The sequence below is a fragment of the Hemiscyllium ocellatum genome, chromosome 33, assembly GCF_020745735.1.
Source record: "Hemiscyllium ocellatum isolate sHemOce1 chromosome 33, sHemOce1.pat.X.cur, whole genome shotgun sequence".
Classification (NCBI taxonomy): Eukaryota; Metazoa; Chordata; class Chondrichthyes; order Orectolobiformes; family Hemiscylliidae; genus Hemiscyllium; species Hemiscyllium ocellatum.
Genome location: NC_083433.1, coordinates 10,763,243 through 10,784,879, shown reverse-complemented (window position 1 = coordinate 10,784,879; position 21,637 = coordinate 10,763,243). Strand labels below are relative to the sequence as shown.

General features: G+C 57.0%; 1 protein-coding gene across 2 annotated transcripts in view; it reads left to right on the top strand.

Annotated features, from left to right (window-relative positions):
* The first annotated feature begins 7,925 nt into the window (after nt 1–7,925).
* pold1 (polymerase (DNA directed), delta 1, catalytic subunit) overlaps nt 7,926–21,637 on the top strand; it is a 114,151-nt gene continuing 100,439 nt past the window's right edge. For both annotated transcript variants that reach the window (XM_060849489.1, XM_060849488.1), the window contains exons 1-2: nt 7,926–7,971; nt 18,774–18,975. In XM_060849489.1, coding sequence (XP_060705472.1) covers nt 18,780–18,975 — 196 coding nt within the window. In that variant the 5' untranslated portion in view covers nt 7,926–7,971; nt 18,774–18,779. The remainder of the gene's footprint in view (nt 7,972–18,773; nt 18,976–21,637) is intronic.

Below are 21,637 nucleotides of genomic sequence, written 5' to 3'. Positions count from 1 at the left end.
TAGTCCTGGTTCAGCATTGTTTTGTGTGTTCAATGACGAGAGCGAGTCATAGCGGTCCTTTTCCCATTGACTGTAAATTTATTTATTTCTCGGTCAATGTCACTGATAAATCAAAAACCGAAAAACAGCAGATGCTCTAAATCAGAAACGAAAACAGAAGTAGCTGGAAAAGCTTAGCCTGTCTAGCAGCAGAGTTCTGAGGAAGGGTCACCAGACCTGAAACGTTAACTTTGATTTCTCTTCACAGATGCTGCCAGACCCGCTGAGCTTTTTCAGCTCCTTCTGTTTTTGTCACTAAAAAAGCAGATTATCTGGTCGGGTTTGTGGGAGCTTGCTGTGCTGCCTCGTTTCCTCATTGTGACTGGCTGCCACAGAAGGATTTGAACCCAGTGCATTTGTCTGGACCTCTGATGTGTTCATCCAGTATCATTGGTACTATCTCTCTCCAAATTTAAATCTGTTTTTCTTTTCTGGGGGGCTAGAATTTTCCTCCTTTGTAATCTATAGGAAGTTCCTAATTTATGAAGGTCCAGCTTATGAATGCTCATAATTATGGACTCGATACCATGCAGGGGTATAATTGTAAGGATCCAAGTAATGAAGAGTTCCTGTACTTATGTCCAGCTGCTTTACATTGTCCTGCATTGGGTTCTGACTTGCATACAAATTGGCTTGCAAATGGCCATCAGAATGGAACCCATTCACAACTGCCTTGGACGTGGCTTCATGTATTCAGATCAAATTGCCTTTTGAAAAGAGCTGTTTCTCGATGAGCTAGGAACTCGACCAGGGATGGCAGGTTTGGATGCCTTTCATTTAATGGGAAGGGCAAGTTCATTGCCTCAAGCTGTGTGTGCCCAGTGTAATGTAAAAGCCACCGGTGACTGCATAAACATGAGCTCAGAAATACTTGGGACTCCACTTCCTGCTGCGTTAAATATAAGAACAAATAAGGGCAAGGATAGGCCATTTGGCCCCTTTGAGCCTGCACCACCATTCAGTAAAACCACAGCTGATCTAATCTTTGCTTTAACTCCACTTTATATCTGCCCTCCATAATCCTTGACTCGACCTATAGATTAAGAATCTGTTCTTTATATCATATTCAGTAAATTCTCATTCTGTCTGAAGTTGAGACTTTCAAATATTCTCCCTCTCCTCAATTGCCTCTTAAATTTGAAAACCAAGCCCATTGCATGAGGCATGTTCTTTGGGGGATCCAGTGGCAAATGAGGGAAATGATTTTTATCCTGTCATGGGGCAAAGTTTGTAGGATCAGGGAGTTTGTCACTTAACCCCATTTGTGTCTCCAGTTGCTCCTAGACTGGGCAATGTGGGGACTCAACCACCCCTCCCTTATCTGGCAGGAAGGTCACCCTGATTGCCCAGTCAGGAACCTAGCTATGGTTCCAACCATGGTTTGCTGTTTTAGTGGGCGGCACGGTGGCACAGTGGTTAGCACTGCTGCCTCACAGCGCCTGTAGACACGGGTTCAATTCCCGACTCAGGCGACTGACTGTGTGGAGTTTGCACGTTCTCCCCGTGTCTGCGTGGGTTTCCTCCGGGTGCTCCGGTTTCCTCCCACAGTCCAAAGATGTGCGGGTTAGGTGAATTGGCCATGCTAAATTGCCCGTAGTGTTAGGTAAGGGGTAAATGTAGGGGTATGGGTGGGTTGCGCTTCGGCGGGTCAGTGTGGACTTGTTGGGCCGAAGGGCCTGTTTCCACACTGTAAGTCTAGTCTAATCTATCTGTCTTACCTTATATTTCTTTCTCTCTCTTTGTCTCTGTCTCTCTCAGCTCCCTTTCCATTCATTCACTCACTCCTTTTCTCCCTGATCTCCATCACCTGCATATTTTCCTAGCTGCCGTCAGTTCTAAAGAAGGATCACTGAATGTAAGTTTACTCATTGAGCTGGAAGGCTTGTTTTCGATCGTTTCATCACCTTACTTAGTTAACATCATCAGTGACCAGCTTTCCTTGTGTTGGTGATGTCATTTCCTGTGATGATGTCATTTCCAGTTCTTTTTCTCAGAGAGTGGTAAATGGGGTCCAAGGAAACCTAAACACATAAATAGAAAGCCTGTCGCTAACACTAGTGCTTCACCGGAGGCTCACTGATGATGTTACCTAGAGTAATGATGAAATGTCTGAAAACGAACCTTCCAGCTCAGCAAGTAAACTTGCATTCAGTGACCCTTCTTCAGAACCAATGGTACCTCAGTGAGAAAGGTCTTGGAGAGGTGCTCATCCTCATTGAGAATGTATTGCAGGCTGCGAAGAGCATGGCGTAGTTTTTTGGCTCATGGGAAGTCCTGGACAATGAAGGGTATCCTGTCAGTTGCCACTCGTGTTTGTCTCCTGAGGAGGTCATTCTTGCTGTGGCACCTTGGAACTGGGGGTCGATGAGTTGAGCATTGTATGGGGTAGACCTTTGACAGGCCTCCACTTCTCATCTTTAAACAACTCAAACAGATCATTGTTTGCAGAAAACTTGTTTGCAGGATGCCATACAACCCTATCATGGCAAACACTGTAAGACATGTCAGAATGTCAACATGGATATCACCATTACGCATGGGGACACCACCCATCGTGTACGCAGCAGGTACTTATGTGAGGCGGTCAATGTTGTCGATCTCATATGCTGCAGACAAGGATGCCCTGAGGCATGGTACATAAGACCTTAAGAAATAGGAGTGGAAGTAAGACCATTCGGCCCATCGAGTCCACTCTGCCATTCAACCATGGCTGATGGACATTTCAAAGCCATTTACCTGCACTCTCCCTGTATTCCTTAATTTCTTGCAAGATTAAGAATTTATCAATCTCTGCCTTGAATATGTTTTACATCCCAGCCTCCACTGTGCTCCATGGCAATGAATTCCACAAGCCCATCACTCTCTGGCTGAAGAAATGTCTATTCATTTTTGTTCTAAATTGACCCCCTCTAATTCTAAAGTTGCCCACGAGTCCTAGTATCCCCACCTGCCGGAAACAATTTTCCAGTGTCCACCCTTTCTAAACCATGCATTATCTTGTAAGTTTTCATTAGACCTCCCCTCAACCTTCTAAACCCTAATGAATACAATCCCAGGATCCTCAGCCATTCATTGTATATTAGGTTTACCATTCCAGGGATCATCTGTGTGAATCTCTGCTGGACATGCTCCAGTGCCAGTATGTCCTTCCTGAGGTGTGGGCTCAAAACTGGACACAGTATTCTAAATGAGGCCCAACCAGGGCTTTATAAAGTCTCAGTAGCATAAAACTGCTTTTACATTCCAACCCATGGGCGAGACCAAGCAGAGGCTACAGCAATGATGAATGGACACAACAGACAGGAGTGTTCCTGTTGGAGAAATTAGCTCAATAAAACAGAGATCACAAAACACAGATCGAAGTGAAATTTACAAACTGCTTATTAACACAGCGATATCTCGGAAAAGACATTGACTAAGCAGAAACAGCACAGTCTGTCCAGGTAGCTCAAACTCTCTTCCTCGAGCTGAAATCAAGCCAGATTTTATAGGAAACTTGTACAATGATGCTAATTAAAGATAGGGACAGTACAATGTATTTGATAATTAAGTAATCCAGTTATGATGGTGATAACCACAAAGCAGTTATCAGAAGAATGTCCTGAATGTAGATACGATGAAGTATCCTGGCAGCATCAATCAGTTTTTAATGGGATCTGGGGATTCCAGTTCTCTTCAAGGGTAGGTGAGAATGTCCCTTTCCTTGGCACTAAGGTGTTTCCATTGTTTCTCCTGTGAGCGAGGTATTCTGGTGCCTTTCTGTCTGACCTGTCCTTTGTGTGGCCTTGGTATCACTGGGGTAAAAGACAGACCTTAGGGCTTTGGGACAGCTGTGTTTATCAGGTCTAGGAAGCTTATTGCCAGGTTATTTTGGGAAGTGTATTCCCTGATCTGTGAGTGCTATGGTCATGGCTGGTTTAGTCAATGCTGAGGCATTCTGGGTGTGTCATATATGGTTTGGCCAGGCTTGATTTCCTGTGTATTCTGTGGCCATGCTGTAGGTAGGCAGGGTGGCAGATCTTTTCCCACAGTTTCCCTCCCAATTGGAGAACACTTCAGCAGTCCGGGACATTCGACCTCGGACCTTTGGGTGACCATTCTCCAAGGAAGACTTAGGGACAGGCAATAACGCAAAGTGGCTGAGCAGAGGCTGATTGCCAAGTTCAGTACCCATGGGGATGGCCTCAACCGTGACCTTGGATTCATGTCACACTACAGGTGACCCCTCTGTCTGACTGTGTGTGTGTCTGTCTCTCTCTCTCTCTCTCTCATTCTCTCTCAGACCCTCTCTTATACAAAAGCTCTCTCTCATATGCTCACACATGCACACTCACACTCACACATGCACCCTCTCACAGACTTATACCCCTTTATACTCGCATACACACTCTCTCACATACACATAAGTTTATGGGGTGAATTGCAGAATTACATTTTATCTTGCTCAAAAACTGCATGAATCCACATAAGATTCTGTAAATCCTGTTTTTTAGAAATAGAATCAGTCTGAACATTGAGGCACAGTCTCAGACAGGGCATCTCATACCTTCAATGCATTATCTGAGATGACATAGCACCTATTGTTAAAGTTCAGTTGAATTTTTTAAAAATTATTAGATTTACATATGAATAGTGGGCGGCACGGTGGCACAGTGGTTAGCACTGCTGTCTCACAGCGCCTGACACCCGGGTTCAATTCCCGACTCAGGCGTCTGACTGTGTGGAGTTTGCATGTTCTCCCCGTGTCTGCGTGGGTTTCCTCCGGGTGCTCCGGTTTCCTCCCACAGTCCAAAGATGTGCGGGTCAGGTGAATTGGCCATGCTAAATTGCCCGTAGTGTTGGGTAAGGGGTAGATGTAGGGGTGTGGGTGGGTTGCGCTTCGGCGGGTCGGTGTGGACTTGTTGGGCCGAAGGGCCCGTTTCCACACTGTAGTAATCTAATCTAAAAAAAAACTGAAACCAACATGGTCATTCTAAAAGATGAGAAACTTAGAGTCATAGAGATGAACAGCACGGAATCAGACCCTTTGGTCCAACTCGTCCAGGACAACTAGATAACCCAATCCAATCTAGTCCCACCTGCCAGAATGCGGCTCATATCCCTCCAAACCCTTCCTATTCACATACCCATCCGGATGCGTTTTAAATATTTCAATTGTAAAACGATCCAGGTTTGCTTGCTGCTCTGGAAGATTCGTTTTCAGACGTTTTGTCACCATACTAGATAACCTCTTCAGTGAGCCTCTGGATGAGACACTGATGGTGTAGTCCAAACATAAAAATAGAAAGCAGGCTACACCACCAGTGTTTCATCTAGAGGGTCACTGAAGATGTTACCTAGTATGGTGATGAAATGTCTGAAAATAACCTCCCAGCTCAGTAAGCAAACCTGCATCCAGAACCTCAACTTGAGCTACAAATCTTCTCAAAACTCACTAATCCAGGTCTTTTTTTCAATATATCATTTCAGTTGCATGACACTATAAACTTTTGCTATAAATTCTGTGTCTTATGATCTTATACTCCACAACCACCTGATGAAGAAGCAGTGCTCCGAAAGCTAGTGCTTCCAAGTAAAGTTGTTGGACTATAACCTAGTGTTGTATGATTTTTAACTTTATACATCCAAGTCCAACACTGGCACTTCCAAATCATCTCAATAATATCCTTCCTATAATAAGGTGACTGGAAATGGACACAGTACTTCAGAATGGGCCTCACAAAAGTCCTGTACAACCTCAACATAACATACCAACTCCTATACTCAAAGGTCCGAGCAATGAAGGCAAGTGTGCAAAATGCCTTCTTAATAATCTTTTCTACATTGACACAAACTTCAAAGACTTATATATCTGAACCCCAAGTCTCCATAACACTACCCAAAGGCCTACTTTTCATTGTATAAGTCCTGCCTTTGTTTTACAAAAATGCAATAGCTCACATTTGTCCAAATTAAACTCCATCTACGACTCTTCAGCCCACTGACCCAAGTGATCAAGATCTGTTTGTAATCTTAGATAACCTTCTTCACTGTTCACCATAACCATCAATGGATGTAGGTTTGCTTGCTGAGCTGGACGGTTCATGTTAAGATGTTTCGCCAATATACTAGGTAACCTCTTAAGTGAACCTCGGGACAAAGCATTGCTGATGATTCTTGCCTTCTATTTATGCATTTGGGTTTCTTTGGGTTGGTGATGTCATTTCCTGTTCTTTTTCTCAGGAGGGTGGTAAATCGGGTCCAAGTCAATGCGTTTGTTGATAGAGTTCCGGTTGAATGCTATGCTTCTAGGAATTCTCATGCATGGACATAACATCTATTTGTGCACAGCTAAGGCCTTACAATCGTACAACAAGCCAAACAGAGACATGCACGAGAATTCCTAGAAGCATAGCATTCCAACCAGAACTCTATCAACAAACACATTGACTTGGATTTACCACCTCCCTGAGAAAAAGAACAGGAAATGACATCACCATAGTAAATGACACCACCACAAGAAATGACATCACCAACCCAAAGAAACCCAAATGCATAAATAGAAAGCAAGAATCATCAGCAATGCTTTGTTCCCAGGCTCACTCAAGATGTGACCTAGTATGGTGACGAAACACTTGAACATGAATCTTCCAGCTTAGCGAGCAAACTTAGAACCAGAACCTCACCGTCAAAACTCGAAAACCACCAGTTCTGGTGTCATCTGCAAACTTATTAACCATGCCTTCTATAGTCTGATCTAAATCATTCATATAAATGACAAACAAAAGTAGACACAGTAATAATCCCTGTGGAACACTGCAGGTCACAGGCCTCAATTAGAGCCATAGAGTCCTGGGGATGTACAGCACGGAAACAGACTCTTTGGTTTAATTCATCCACGCCCAACATAGGAAACATTGTTAAATCCAAAAGGGTTCAGAAAAGATTTACAAGGAGGTTGCCGAGGTTGGAGGATTTGTGGTATAGGGATATAAAATTATAAGGAGCATGAATAGGGTGAATATCCAAGATCTTTTTCCCAGGCTGGGGTGTCCAAAACTAGAGGACATGGGTTTAAGATGGACTGAGAAAGATTTAAAAGGGACTTAAGGGGCAGAATTTTCATGCAGAGGCTGGTGCATGTATAGAATGAGCCGCTAGAGGAAGTGGTGGAAACAAAAAAAAAGCCGCAGATGTGGGAATCCAATGCAGATAAGCAGGAAGCTGGAAGAACACAGCAAACCAGGCAGCATTAGGAGATGGAGAAGTCAACGTTTCTGATGTAACCCTTCTTCAGGAAGTGGTGGAAGCTGGCATGATTACAACATTTAAAGGGCATCTGGTTGGGTATATGAATAGGATGGGTTTAGATTAAGGGCTTTTGCTCGAAATGTCGACTTTCCTGCTCCTCAGATGCTGCCTGACCTGCTGTGCTTTTCCAGCACCACTCTAATCTTGATTCTGATCTCCAGCATCTGCAGTAGCCACTTTTGCTTTAGAAGGAAATGAGCCGAATGCTGGCAAATGGGAGTTGAGTAATTTAGTACATCTGGTCAGTATGAACACGTTGGACCAAAGGGTCTTCTTCCCTGCTCTCTGATTTGATGTGTATTGTTACTTGCAGCCAATGAAAACTGGGTTTCCTGTCAACCAATCAGCATCACCTAACCTCCGCCACTGAGAAGACCGCACCATGCTCCAACTAGCCAATCGGGGTGCCAGATTTCAGCCAATGAAGATGCCTACTTGCGCATCCTCGCAGCGAACGATATCGCGGCCTTTCCCCCAGCCAATCAGATATGACAAGTTACCCATTCGACACCCGACTGCGAATGTGAGCCAATCATTGAGCTGGGCTGCCGTTGCCGCGGTAACCGGAGTGGGCGGAGCTGGCCTGAGGGGGTGTCGGTGGCGGGAGATTGAGGGGAGAAGGGGCGCGAGCGAGAGTCTGAGGTAAAAGTGTTTGGAGCCTGAGGCCTAACCCAGTGCAGAGGGTCCGCGGCCTTTGTTTAAAATCTTCGAGCAGCTGGAAGCCCATTTAGGGGAAAAGAGAGAAAAAGGGCAGGCGGGTCAGAAATTGAAGCCCCAGTTTTTGGTGAATGTTCTTCCCTACACCCCAAAGGGAAAGATTTCCCTTCGCGCACGGTCAGGGACCAGCAGCGGGGATCCGTTTGACACCCTCCCCGCCCCCCCGGGTTCTGGACCGAGCAGACTGAGCCTCGGATGAGCCTGAGGTGTGTGGTCCTGCAGAACACAGTCCCGAAACTCCCACTCCCCTCAGTGGAGTAACTCGCCCAGTGCCTCTCCCCCCGCCGCGCCGGTAATTAACTCTACACCTCAGCTCCCTGCCCAGAGTTACCCCCTGCCAGAATGTTCACCCTCCTCCTCCTCCTCACCTGGTCTCTTCGCCCACCCTGACTCACCCTCCCACCCTCCCTACACTAACTCTCACACCCCACACCCCGACCCTGACTAAACTTCCAAACTCTCTCCTTGTCTAGTTCCTCTCGCCCTGTCTAACCCCTGCCCGCCCCCCCATGCCCCTGTGTGAACGCCCGCCCGCCCCTGTGTGAATCCCCCCCCTGCCCGCCCGCCCCCCCTCGCCCCTGTGTAAATCCCCCCCACCCCCCTCGCCCCCCCACCCCCCTCGCCCCCCCACCCCCCTCGCCCCTGTGTAAATCCCCCCCACCCCCCTCGCCCCTGTGTAAATCCCCCCCGCCCGCCCGCCCCCCTCGCCCCTCCACCCCCCTCGCCCCTGTGTAAATCCCCCCCGCCCGCCCGCCCACCCCCCTCGCCCGCCCACCCCCCTCGCCCCTGTGTAAATCCCCCCCGCCCGCCCGCCCACCCCCCTCGCCCCTGTGTAAATCCCCCCCGCCCGCCCGCCCACCCCCCTCGCCCGCCCGCCCACCCCCCTCGCCCCTGTGTAAATCCCCCCTGCCCGCCCGCCCACCCCCCTCGCCCCTGTGTAAATCCCCCCTCGCCCGCCCAACCCCTCACCCCTGTGTAAATCCCCCCTCGCCCGCCCAACCCCTCACCCCTGTGTAAATCCCCCCTCGCCCCTGTGTAAATCCCCTGCCCGCCCGCCCCCCTCGCCCCTGCGTGAACCCCCGCCCCCCTCGCCCCTGCGTGAACCCCCACCCGCCCGCCCCCCTCGCCCCTGCGTGAACCCCGCCCGCCCGCCCCCCCTGCCCCCTCGCCCCCCTCGCCCCCCTCGCCCCCCTCGCCCCTGTGTAAACCCCCACCCGCCCCACTTGTCCGTGATCCGCCCCACCCGTCAGCCCTTGGTAAAACCCCCACCCGCCCCTTTCTACATCCCCGCCCACATCCTTAACCACTGTCTAAACCCCCGCCCCCTCGCCCCTGTCTAAACTCTGCCCGTCCGCCTCGCCCCTGTCTAAACCCCTGCTCGCCCGGCCCTCCTCGCCAGTGTCTAGACCCCGCCCGCCCCCCTCGCCCCTGTGTAAACCCCCGCCCGCCCGCCCCCCTCGCCCCTGTGTAAACCCCCGCCCGCCCGCCCCCCTCGCCCCTGTGTAAACCCCCGCCCGCCCGCCCCCCTCGCCCCTGTGTAAACCCCCGCCCGCCCCCCTCGCCCCTGTGTAAACCCCCGCCCGCCCGCCCCCCTCGCCCCTGTGTAAACCCCCGCCCGCCCGCCCCCCCTCGCCCCTGTGTAAACCCCCGCCCGCCCGCCCCCCTCGCCCCTGTGTAAACCCCCGCCCGCCCGCCCCCCTCGCCCCTGTGTAAACCCCCGCCCGCCCGCCCCCCCCTGCCCCTGTGTAGACGCCCGCCCGCCCCCCCTGCCCCTGTGTAGACGCCCGCCCGCCCCCCTCGCCCCTGTGTAGACCCTCGCCCGCCCGCCCCCCCCTCGCCCTGTGTGAACCCCCGCCCGCCCGCCCCCCCTCGCCCCTGTGTGAACCCCCCCGCCCGCCCCCCCTCGCCCCTGTGTGAACCCCCCTCGCCCCAGTGTAAACCCCCGCCTGCCCCCCCTCGCCCCTGTGTAAACCCTCGCCCCCCCTCGCCCCTGTGTAAACCCTCGCTCGCCCCTGTGTAAACCCCCGCCCGCCCGTGCCCCTCGCCCGCCCGCTCGCCCGCCAACCCTCGCCCTGTGTGAACCCCCGCCCGCCCCCCCCTCGCCCCTGTGTGAACCCCCGCCCGCCCGCCCCCCTCGCCCCTGTGTGAACCCCCGCCCGCCCGCCCCCCTCGCCCCTGTGTGAACCCCCGCCCGCCCGCCCCCCTCGCCCCTGTGTGAACCCCCGCCCGCCCTCGCCCCTGTGTGAACCTCCGCCCGCCCCCTCGCCCCTGTGTGAACCCCCGCCCGCCCGCCCCCTCGCCCCTGTGTGAACCCCCGCCCGCCCGCCCCCTCGCCCCTGTGTGAACCCCCGCCCGCCCCCCCTCGCCCCCGTGTGAATGCCCCCCTCGCCCCTGTGTAAATCCCCCGCCCGCCCGCCCCCCTCGCCCCTGTGTGAACCCCCGCCCGCCCCACTTGTCCGTGATCCGCCCCACCCGTCAGCCCTTGGTAAAACCCCCACCCGCCCCTTTCTACATCCCCGCCCACATCCTTAACCACTGTCTAAACCCCCGCCCCCTCGCCCCTGTCTAAACTCCGCCCGTCCGCCTCGCCCCTGTCTAAACCCCTGCTCGCCCGGCCCTCCTCGCCAGTGTCTAGACCCCGCCCGCCCCCCTCGCCCCTGTGTAAACCCCCGCCCCCCTCGCCCCTGTGTAGACCCTCGCACGCCCGCCCCCCTCGCCCCTGTGTAGACCCTCGCCCGCCCGCCCCCTCGCCCCTGTGTAGACCCTCGCCCGTCCGCCCCCCCTCGCCCTGTGTGAACCCCTCGCCCGCCCGCCCGCCACCCCTCGCCCGCCACCCCTCGCCCCTGTGTAAACCCCCCTCGCCCCAGTGTAAACCCCCGCCCGCCCGCGCCCCTCGCCCGCCCGCTCGCCCGTCAACCCTCGCCCTGTGTGAACCCCCGCCCGCCCGCCCCCCTCGCCCCTGTGTGAACCCCCGCCCGCCCGCCCCCCCTCGCCCGTGTGACGCCCGCCCGCCCCCCCTCGCCCCTGTGTGAACCCCCGCCCGCCCGCCCCCTCGCCCCTGTGTGAACCCCCGCCCGCCCGCCCGCCCCCTCGCCCCTGTGTGAACCCCCGCCCGCCCGCCCCCTCGCCCCTGTGTGAACCCCCGCCCGCCCGCCCCCTCGCCCCTGTGTGAACCCCCGCCCGCCCGCCCCCCTCGCCCCTGTGTGAATCCCCGCCCGCCCGCCCCCCTCGCCCCTGTGTGAACCCCCGCCCGCCCGCCCCCCTCGCCCCTGTGTGAACCCCCCCTCGCCCGCCACCCTCGCCCGCCCCCCACTCGCCCCTGTGTAAACCCCCGCCCGCCCGCCCCCCCTCGCCCCTGTGTAAACCCCCGCCCGCCCGCCCCCCCTCGCCCCTGTGTAAACCCCCGCCCGCCCGCCCCCCCTCGCCCCTGTGTAAACCCCCGCCCGCCCGCCCCCCTCGCCCCTGTGTAAACCCCCGCCCGCCCCCTCGCCCCTGTGTAAACCCCCGCCCGCCCGCCCCCCTCGCCCCTGTGTAAACCCCCGCCCGCCCGCCCCCCTCGCCCCTGTGTAAACCCCCGCCCGCCCGCCCCCCTCGCCCCTGTGTAAACCCCCGCCCGCCCGCCCCCCTCGCCCCTGTGTAAACCCCCGCCCGCCCGCCCCCCTCGCCCCTGTGTAAACCCCCGCCCGCCCCCTCGCCCCTGTGTAAACCCCCGCCCGCCCGCCACCCCTCGCCCCTGTGTGAACCCCCTCGCCCCTGTGTGAACCTCGCCCCTGTGTAAACCCCCCTCGCCCCTGTGTAAACCCCCGCCCGCCCGCCCCCCCCTCGCCCCTGTGTGAACCCCCCCCGCCCCGCCCCCCCTCGGCCCTGTGTAAACCCCCCTTGCCCCTGTGTAAACCCCCCTTGCCCCTGTGTAAACCCCCCTCGCCCCTGTGTAAACCCCCGCCCGCCCCCCTCGCCCGCCCGCCCCCCCTCGCCCCTGTGTAAACCCCCGCCCGCCCGCCCCCTCGCCCCTGTGTAAACCCCCGCCCGCCCGCCCCCTCGCCCCTGTGTAAACCCCCGCCCGCCCCCCCTCCCTCCCTCGCCCCTGTGTGAACCCCCGCCCTCCCGTCCACCTCGCCCCTGTCTAAACCCGCCCCCCCACCCACCCGTCCACCTCGCCCCTGTCTAAACCCGCCCCCGTCTAAACCCGCCCACCTCGCCCCTGTGTGAACCTCGCCCCTGTGTAAACCCCCCTCGCCCCTGTGTAAACCCCCGCCCGCCCGCCCCCCCTCGCCCCTGTGTGAACCCCCCCGCCCGCCCCCCTCGCCCCTGTGTGAACCCCCCCGCCCGCCCCCCCTCGCCCCTGTGTGAACCTCGCCCCTGTGTAAACCCCCCTCGCCCCTGTGTAAACCCCCCTCGCCCCTGTGTAAACCCCCCTCGCCCCTGTGTAAACCCCCCTCGCCCCTGTGTAAACCCCCGCCCGCCCGCCCCCCTCGCCCCTGTGTAAACCCCCGCCCGCCCGCCCCCCTCGCCCCTGTGTAAACCCCCGCCCGCCCGCCCCCCTCGCCCCTGTGTAAACCCCCGCCCGCCCGCCCCCCTCGCCCCTGTGTAAACCCCCGCCCGCCCGCCCCCTCGCCCCTGTGCAAACCCCCGCCTGCCCCCCCTCCCTCGCCCCTGTGTGAACCCCCGCCCTCCCGTCCACCTCGCCCCTGTCTAAACCCGCCCCCCCACCCACCCGTCCACCTCGCCCCTGTCTAAACCCGCCCCCCCACCCACCCGTCCACCTCGCCCCTGTCTAAACCCGCCCCCCCACCCACCCGTCCACCTCGCCCCTGTCTAAACCCGCCCCCCCACCCACCCGTCCACCTCGCCCCTGTCTAAACCCGCCCCCCCACCCACCCGTCCACCTCGCCCCTGTCTAAACCCGCCCCCCCACCCACCCGTCCACCTCGCCCCTGTCTAAACCCGCCCCCCACCCACCCGTCCACCTCGCCCCTGTCTAAACCCGCCCCCCCCACCCACCCACCCATCCACCCCGCCCCCGTCTAAACCCGCCCACCTCGCCCCCGTCTAAACCCGCCCACCCATCCACCTCGCCCCTGTCTAAACCCGCCCACCCATCCACCTCGCCCCTGTCTAAACCCGCCCATCCACCCCGCCCCTGACTAAACTCGCCCACCCACCCACCCGTCCACCCCGCCCCTGACTAAACTCGCCCACCCACCCACCCGTCCACCCCGCCCCTGACTAAACTCGCCCACCCACCCACCCGTCCACCCCGCCCCTGACTAAACTCGCCCACCCACCCACCCGTCCACCCCGCCCCTGACTAAACTCACCCACCCGTCCACCCCGCCCCTGTCTAAGCCCGCCCACCCGTCCACCTCGCCCCCGTCTAAACCCGCCCACCCACCCGTCCACCTCGCCCCCGTCTAAACCCGCCCACCCACCCGTCCACCTCGCCCCCGTCTAAACCCGCCCACCCACCCACCCATCCACCTCGCCCCCGTCTAAACCCGCCCACCCACCCATCCACCTCGCCCCCGTCTAAACCCGCCCACCCACACATCCACCTCGCCCCCGTCTAAACCCGCCCACCCACCCATCCACCTCGCCCCCGTCTAAACCCGCCCACCCACCCATCCACCTCGCCCCCGTCTAAACCCGCCCACCCACCCATCCACCTCGCCCCCGTCTAAACCCGCCCACCCACCCATCCACCTCGCCCCCGTCTAAACCCGCCCACCCACCCATCCACCTCGCCCCCCCACCCATCCACCTCGCCCCCCCACCCATCCACCTCGCCCCCGTCTAAACCCGCCCCGCCCAACCACCTCGCCCCTGTCTAAACCCGCCCACCCCGCCCCTGTCTAAACCCGCCCACCCCGCCCCTGACTAAACCCGCCCACCCCGCCCCTGACTAAACCCGCCCACCCCGCCCCTGACTAAACCCGCCCACCCATCCACCCGGCCCCCGTCTAAACCCGTCCCCCCACCCATCCACCCCGCCCCCGTCTGAACCCGCCCTCCACCCATCCAACCCGCCACCCATACACCCCGCCCGTCTAAACCCGCCCCCCACCCATCCACCCTGCGCCTGTCTAAACCCGCCCCCCACCCATCCACCCCGCCCCCCCACCCATCCACCCCGCCCCTGTCTAAACCCGCCCCCCCACCCATCCACCCCGCCCCTGTCTAAACCCGCCCCCCCACCCATCCACCCCGCCCCTGTCTAAACCCCCCATCCACCCCGCCCCTGTCTAAACCCCCCCATCCACTCCGCCCCTGTCTAAACCCATCCACCCCGCCCCTGTCTAAACCCGCCCCGCCCCTGTCTAAACCCGCCCCCCCATCCATCCCGCCCCTGTCTAAACCCGCCCCCCCACCCATCCACCCCGCCCCTGTCTAAACCCCTCCACCCATCCACCCCGCCCCCATCCACCCCGCCCCTGTCTAAACCCGCCCATCCACCCCGCCCCTGTCTAAACCCCCCACCCATCCACCCCGCCCCTGTCTAAACCCGCCCCCCACCCATCCATCCCGCCCCCCGACCCATCCATCCCGCCCCCGTCTTAACCCGCCCCCGTCTAAACCCATCCATCCCGCCCCCGTCTTAACCCGCCCCCGTCTAAACCCATCCATCCCGCCCCCGTCTAAACCCGCCCCCCCACCCATCCATCCCGCCCCCGTCTAAACCTACCCCGCCCCTGTTTAAACCCGCCCCGCCCCGCACCTGTCTAAACCTGCTCCCCCGCCCCGCCCTGCCCCGCCCCGCCCCTGTCTAAACCCGTCCGCCCCACCCCGTCTAAACCCACCCATTTGCCCCACCCCGTCTAAACTCACCCATCCGCCCCGCCCCTGTCTAAACCTCCCATCCACCCCGCCCCGTCTAAACCCGCCCACCTGCCACGCCCCGCCCCGCCCCTGTCTAAACCCGCCCACCCACCCACCCATCTGCCCCGCCCTGTCTAAACGCGCCCCACCCCAGTCTAAACCCGCCCCCCCACCCATCCACCCCGCCCCTGTCTAAACCCGCCCCGCCCCTCCACCCATCTGCCCCGCCCCTGTCTAAACCCGCCCCCCACCCCTGTCTAAACCTGCCCCCACCCATCCACCCCGCCCCTGTCTAAACCCGCCCCCCCACCCATCCATCCCGCCCCCGACTAAACCCCCCCCCCCACCCATCCACCCCACCCATCCACCCCGCCCCTGTCTAAACCCGCCCCGCCCCTGTCTAACCCCGCCCCTCCACCCATCTGCCCCGCCCCTGTCTAAACCCGCCCCCCACCCCTGTCTAAACCCGCCCCCCCACCCCTGTCTAAACATGCCCCCACCCATCCACCCCGCCCCAGTCTAAACCCGCCCCCACCCATCCACCCCGCCCCAGTCTAAACCCGCCCCCCCACCCATCCACCCCGCCCCGCCCCTGTCTAAACCCGCCCCCCACCCATCCACCCCGCCCCTCCACCCATCCACCCCCCCGTCTAAACCCGCCCACCATTCCACCTCGCCCCTGTCTAAACCTGCCCACCCATCCACCCCGCCCCTGTCTAAACCCGCCCCTCCAGCCCTGTCTAAACCCGCCCCCCCACCCATCCACCCCGCCCCCCACCCATCCACCCCGCCCCCGACTAAACCCGCCCCCCCCACCCATCCACCCCGCCCCCTGTCTAAACCTGCCCCGCCCCTGTCTAAACCCGCCCCCCCACCCATCCACCCCGCCCCTGTCTAAACCCGCCCCCCCACCCATCCACCCCGCCCCTGTCTAAACCCGCCCCCCCACCCATCCACCCCGCCCCTGTCTAAACCCGCCCCCCCCCACCCATCCACCCCGCCCCTGTCTAAACCCGTCCACCATCCACCCCCCCGTCTAAACCCGCCCCTGTCTAAACCCGCTCCCCCGCCCTGCCCCGCCCACCCGCCCCGCCCCGCCCCACCCCACCCCGCCCCGCCCCGCCCCTGTCTAAACCTGCCCCCACCCATCCACCCCGCGCCCGTCTAAACCCGCCCCATCTAAACCCGCCTACCTGCCACGCCCCGCCCCTGTCTAAACCCGCCCCCCCACCCATCCACCCCGCCCCCCCACCCATCCACCCCGCCCCTGTCTAAACCCGTCCACCCCGCCCCTGTCTAAACCCGTCCACCATCCACCCCCCCGTCTAAACCCGTCCACCCCGCCCCTGTCTAAACCCGTCCACCATCCACCCCCCCGTCTAAACCCGCCCCTGTCTAAACCTGCCCACCTATCCACCCCGCCCCTGTCTAAACCCGCCCACCCACTCCGCCCCGTCTAAACCCGCCCCTCCAGCCCTGTCTAAACCCCCCCCTCCACCCATCCACCCCGCCCCTGTCTAAACCCGCCCCCCCCACCCAACCACCCCGCCCCTGTCTAAACCCGCCCACCCCCCCACCCATCCACCCCGCCCCTGTCTAAACCCGCCCACCCATCCACCCCGCCCCTGTCTAAACCCGCCCACCCATCCACCCTGCCCCTGTCTAAACCCGCCCACCCATCCACCCCGCCCCTGTCTAAACCCATCCACCCACCCCGCCCCGTCTAAACCCATCCACCCCGCCCCTGTCTAAACCCGCCCCTCCACCCATCCACCCCGCCCCTGTCTAAATCCCCCCACCCATCCACCCCGCCCCTGTCTAAACCCGCCCCCCACCCATCCATCCCGCCCCCTGTCTAAACCCGCCCCTGTCTAAACCCGCCCCGCCCCGCACCTGTCTAAACCCGCTGCCCTGCCCTGCCCACCCACCCCGCCCCTGTCTAAACCCGCCCACCCCGACCCGCCCCTGTCTAAACCTGCCCCCACCCATCCACCCCCCGCCCGTCTAAACCCGCCCACCTGCCACGCCCCGCCCCTGTCTAAACCCGCCCACCCACCCATCTGCCCCGCCCCGTCTAAACGTGCCCCACCCCAGTCTAAACCCGCCCCTCCACCCATCTGCCCCACCCCTGTCTAAACCCGCCCCTCCACCCATCTGCCCCGCCCCTGTCTAAACCCGCCCCCCCACCCATCTGCCCCGCCCCGTCTAAACCCGCCCCCCCACCCATCTGCCCCGCCCCGTCTAAACCCCCCCACCCATCCGCCCCGCCCCTGTCTAAACCCGCCCCCCCACCCATCCACCCCGCCACCCATCCACCCCGCCCCGTCTAAACCCGCCCCGTCTAACCCCGCCCCCACCCATCCACCCCGCCCCGTCTAACCCCGCCCCTCCACCCATCCACCCCGCCCCTGTCTAAACCCGCCCCCCACCCATCCACCCCGCCCCTGTCTAAACCCACCCACCCACCCCGCCCATTTCTAAACCCGCCCCCCCCACCCATCCACCCCGCCCCTGTCTAAACCCGCCCCCCCACCCATCCACCCCGCCCCTGTCTAACCCCGCCCCCCCACCCATCCACCCCGCCCCTGTCTAACCCCGCCCCCCCACCCATCCACCCCGCCCCTGTCTAAACCCGCCCCCCCACCCACCCATCCACCCCGCCCCTGTCTAAATCCCGCCCCATCCACCTCGCCCCTGTCTAAATCCCGCCCCACCCATCCACCTCGCCCCTGTCTAAATCCCGCCCCATCCACCTCGCCCCTGTCTAAATCCCGCCCCACCCATCCACCTCGCCCCTGTCTAAATCCCACCCATCCACCTCGCCCCTGTCTAAATCCCACCCATCCACCTCGCCCCTGTCTAAATCCCGCCCCACCCACCCATCCACCTCGCCCCGTCTAAACCCCGTCCCTCCCACCCACCCACCCACCCACCCACCCACCCACCCACCCACCCATCCATCCACCCACCCATCCATCCACCCACCCATCCATCCATCCACCCACCCACCCATCCACCCACCCATCCATCCACCCACCCACCCACCCATCCATCCACCCACCCACCCACCCATCCACCCACCCACCCATCCACCCACCCACCCATCCACCCACCCACCCATCCATCCACCCACCCACCCACCCACCCACCCACCCACCCACCCATCCACCCACCCACCCACCCACCCATCCATCCACCCACCCACCCACCCATCCATCCACCCACCCACCCACCCATCCATCCACCCACCCACCCATCCATCCACCCACCCACCCATCCATCCACCCACCCACCCACCCATCCATCCACCCACCCACCCACCCATCCATCCATCCATCCATCCACCCACCCACCCACCCATCCATCCACCCACCCACCCACCCATCCATCCACCCACCCACCCACCCATCCATCCATCCACCCACCCATCCATCCATCCACCTCGCCCCGTCTAAACCCCGTCCATACCCCGTCCATCCTGTCCCTGTCTAAACCCCGTCCACTGTTGGCACATTTAGGATTATTCAGCAAGTTGCTCTATCACAGCAGCACAGCAAACATCAGATATTTTTATTCTTTTGTGGGATGTAGGCATTGCTGAAGAGGCATCCTTAATTGTCTTTATAATGAGTGGCATCCTGGGTCATTTCAGAGTGATTTAGACTAAACCAATCAACAATATTGGGTTTTCTTGCATAAGGAATAATAATGAATCACATGAGGTTTTACACTTGCTGGCAATTTCATAGTCACCTAAGCATTCTACATTACAACAGTGACAACACTTCAATGAGCATAATTGGCTGTGAGACATTTTGGTCAGGAATGGCAAAATATAAATGCAATATTTTTTAATGCACCCGATGGCTATAGAGCTCAATGAGATAACCAGTAATGTACTTTGATTTTAACAGAAAAAAATGCAGTCTGCAAGAAATAAGGCATCTGGTGGCACTGTTGATGGAAATCGAACACAGGCGAAGAGGCTCCGTGGAGATTGGGATGATGATGGCCCATCGCAGTTTGAAGAGGAGCTGGCATATCTTGATGAAGTGGAGGCAGAAATGGCAATGGATGCCAAGGAAATGCAAACATCACATGATATGGTTCCAATTGGTAAGTGGCCAATTGCTTTTGATGTGAATGATTGGAGTCTGACAGACAGGCCTGCAGGGAGGCTGGGACTGGAACCTGGACTTTCTGGCTAGAGATTAGAGAAACTATCACTGCACTACAAAGCCTAACTAGGGATAAGAAATGGATTGCAATGATTAATCAATAACTATTACTGTGTTGTGTGCTAACTAGGATGATTGAAGTTGAGCGAGATGGGTGCTTTTTCATATCTAACCATTCCTATAAATGGGGAATTTTGTTTTGATTTTAAAATATTTTTCTTTTCATTTTCCACCCCTCTTTTGAACACCAACACTTTCTGATATAGTTTCCTGAGTATTGACAGATCCTCTTTTACCCAAGTGTCTTCCAGAAATATAAGCTTCAATAATGAATGATCCAAGATCATTTGATTGTAGGGTGTAGAAATGCTGTCTGAGCTAATCATCGGCTCTAATTGTAGAAGTCTTAGAGTTCCCTTTGTTGAAATCAGATACCGCACCCCAGAGTAGATGTTGGAATTGGGACCTTCACCTGATTTGGAATCTCGGGTTGATAACACAATCCATTGCAGATGACCTCTGGATTCAGTGGTCAACAGATCCCAAGTCCTGTATATTTGAACTCTAATTTAATAAAAATGTTTCAAGGGATGTTAAAATTGCTGGAAAGCCAGCACTTTTTGTCCATCCCTATTTGCCTTGGAGCTGTAGCCATTTCATAATTGCATGACTGTGGGTATGGAGGCATACCAAGTTAAGGAAAGCAAATATTCTTCCATAAAGGATATTAGTTAACAAAATGGATTTTATGACAATCGGTGATAGTTTCAGTGATGGTGATCTTGAAACCAGTTTTATATTCCAGGCTTTATTAATTGAATTTAAATTCCACCACCTGCTGTGGTAGAATTGAATCCATTTATCTGTGCTTGACCTCTAGTTTACTAGTCCAGTACTTCTCCATTTCAAGTGACTTGCTGCCCACTACCTACTTAGGATCTACTGAGCAACACTATGTGCTGATCCCATGCTGAGCTGGTGACAGAGCAACTAGATATAGAGTCCAAAGAGTCAAGCAAATTATTGTATCTTGGATGTTGTTGAATCTCACTGTCTCTGAGTACTGTTGTGGCTGAATATGTTCAGATGAATGGTGAATTTTCCATCACAATCTGTACTTGTGACTTGTTGATAGTGCAAAGGCTTTGAGTACTTGGGAATTGTTCTCCCCTTGTTGTCACAATGTCAAGTGCTGATTCAGTTAAGATTTTAGTTATTGAGGGCCTCCTGAATGTTGATGTGGAGGACTCTGGTGGTGTAAGTGTAGTTTAAGGACAATTGTCTGTGCATGATGGTCACTACCCACCGATATGCGATGTGGACTTTATTTGCTACTTGTCAGCTCAAACCTGGATTTTCTTAGAACCTGTAGTAACTGGCAAGAGTTTTCTTTGTTATCAGAGGAGTTGTGAATGAATTGAACACCCAAATCATTGTCAGATTTCCCCAGTCTAGAGCTTATGACCAACAAAGTTTAAACTACAGGACTTGCATCTGTTTAATGATGCAAATTGGGAAGTGTGCTACATTACACTTTGAGAATAGTGGATTCTTTTGTTCAACTTAAATGAAACTCACCTGGATCCGAATCGTTTGATTCTAGGTAAAAGCCTGATCCATCTGCTTTTAGCTTGAAGTTTGACTGTCCTAATGTATTTCCATCTCTATTGTTGTGTAGTTCGCAACCAGAAGAAAGGGTTTTTGACAGAGAATTCCAAAAAAGTGGATGTGAGATTTATAGTTTAACAAGCTAAGCCATCAAATGACTTAATTTCGATGCTTGCGAAACAACTTTAGTGACTAGGCATCAGTGTTTTAAGCACCTTTAACCTCAGTTTATATATTGAAGTCATGTAAATATGCTTTGTATAAAGAAACCCCCCAATTTAAAAAGTGTTTTTTTTTTCAAGTTTTTTTTTCAAATTTTTCTTTCAGAATAAATCTAAAAATATAATCCGAAAATAATTTTTCACTGCAGCTTTAATGACTCATTTTACTGTGGGCTTTGTTATAATTAATTTCAATCTTCTACACACAGAAGATAAACGCATCTTCAATCCCTCTCAGGCAGGTTGTCCTCTTGACCGGTCAAGAGGGTAATGCTTGAATACAAATAACTTCCAGTGCCACTTGAGTTCAGATCTGTGGGGCGGACTGCAGAATTCAGCTGGTTCACTCTTTGGGCCTGAAGTAACAATAAATTGGTCAGGGTTTCCCTTTTTCCTGCAACTGAATGTTAAAGGCAGACACTGAGTGGTATGATGAAAGGATTCAGGGTTAATTATGTTAGCCTTTGTGATCTGATAGTTCATTGTAATTCAATATAAGGGCTTATGTCTGAAAAATAATCACTTGGGCAAGGTATCAAGAGTGGCTTCGACCCTGAGTACGTAAGTGGTACCTTCAAAGAAGAAGGAAGAAAATTGAAAGATTGAAAATTGTTTAAGGTCACAAATTGTGGCAGATGAATTTGAGCTGGTTGCCAGTGCTCTCCAGTGAAATTTATACAACCCTAGGGGGAATAAAATGGATAAATTTCTTTTAAACTGTGCCCTGTATTTTGGTTATTTTGCTTATCTGGTGGCTGAGTACAAATTCTT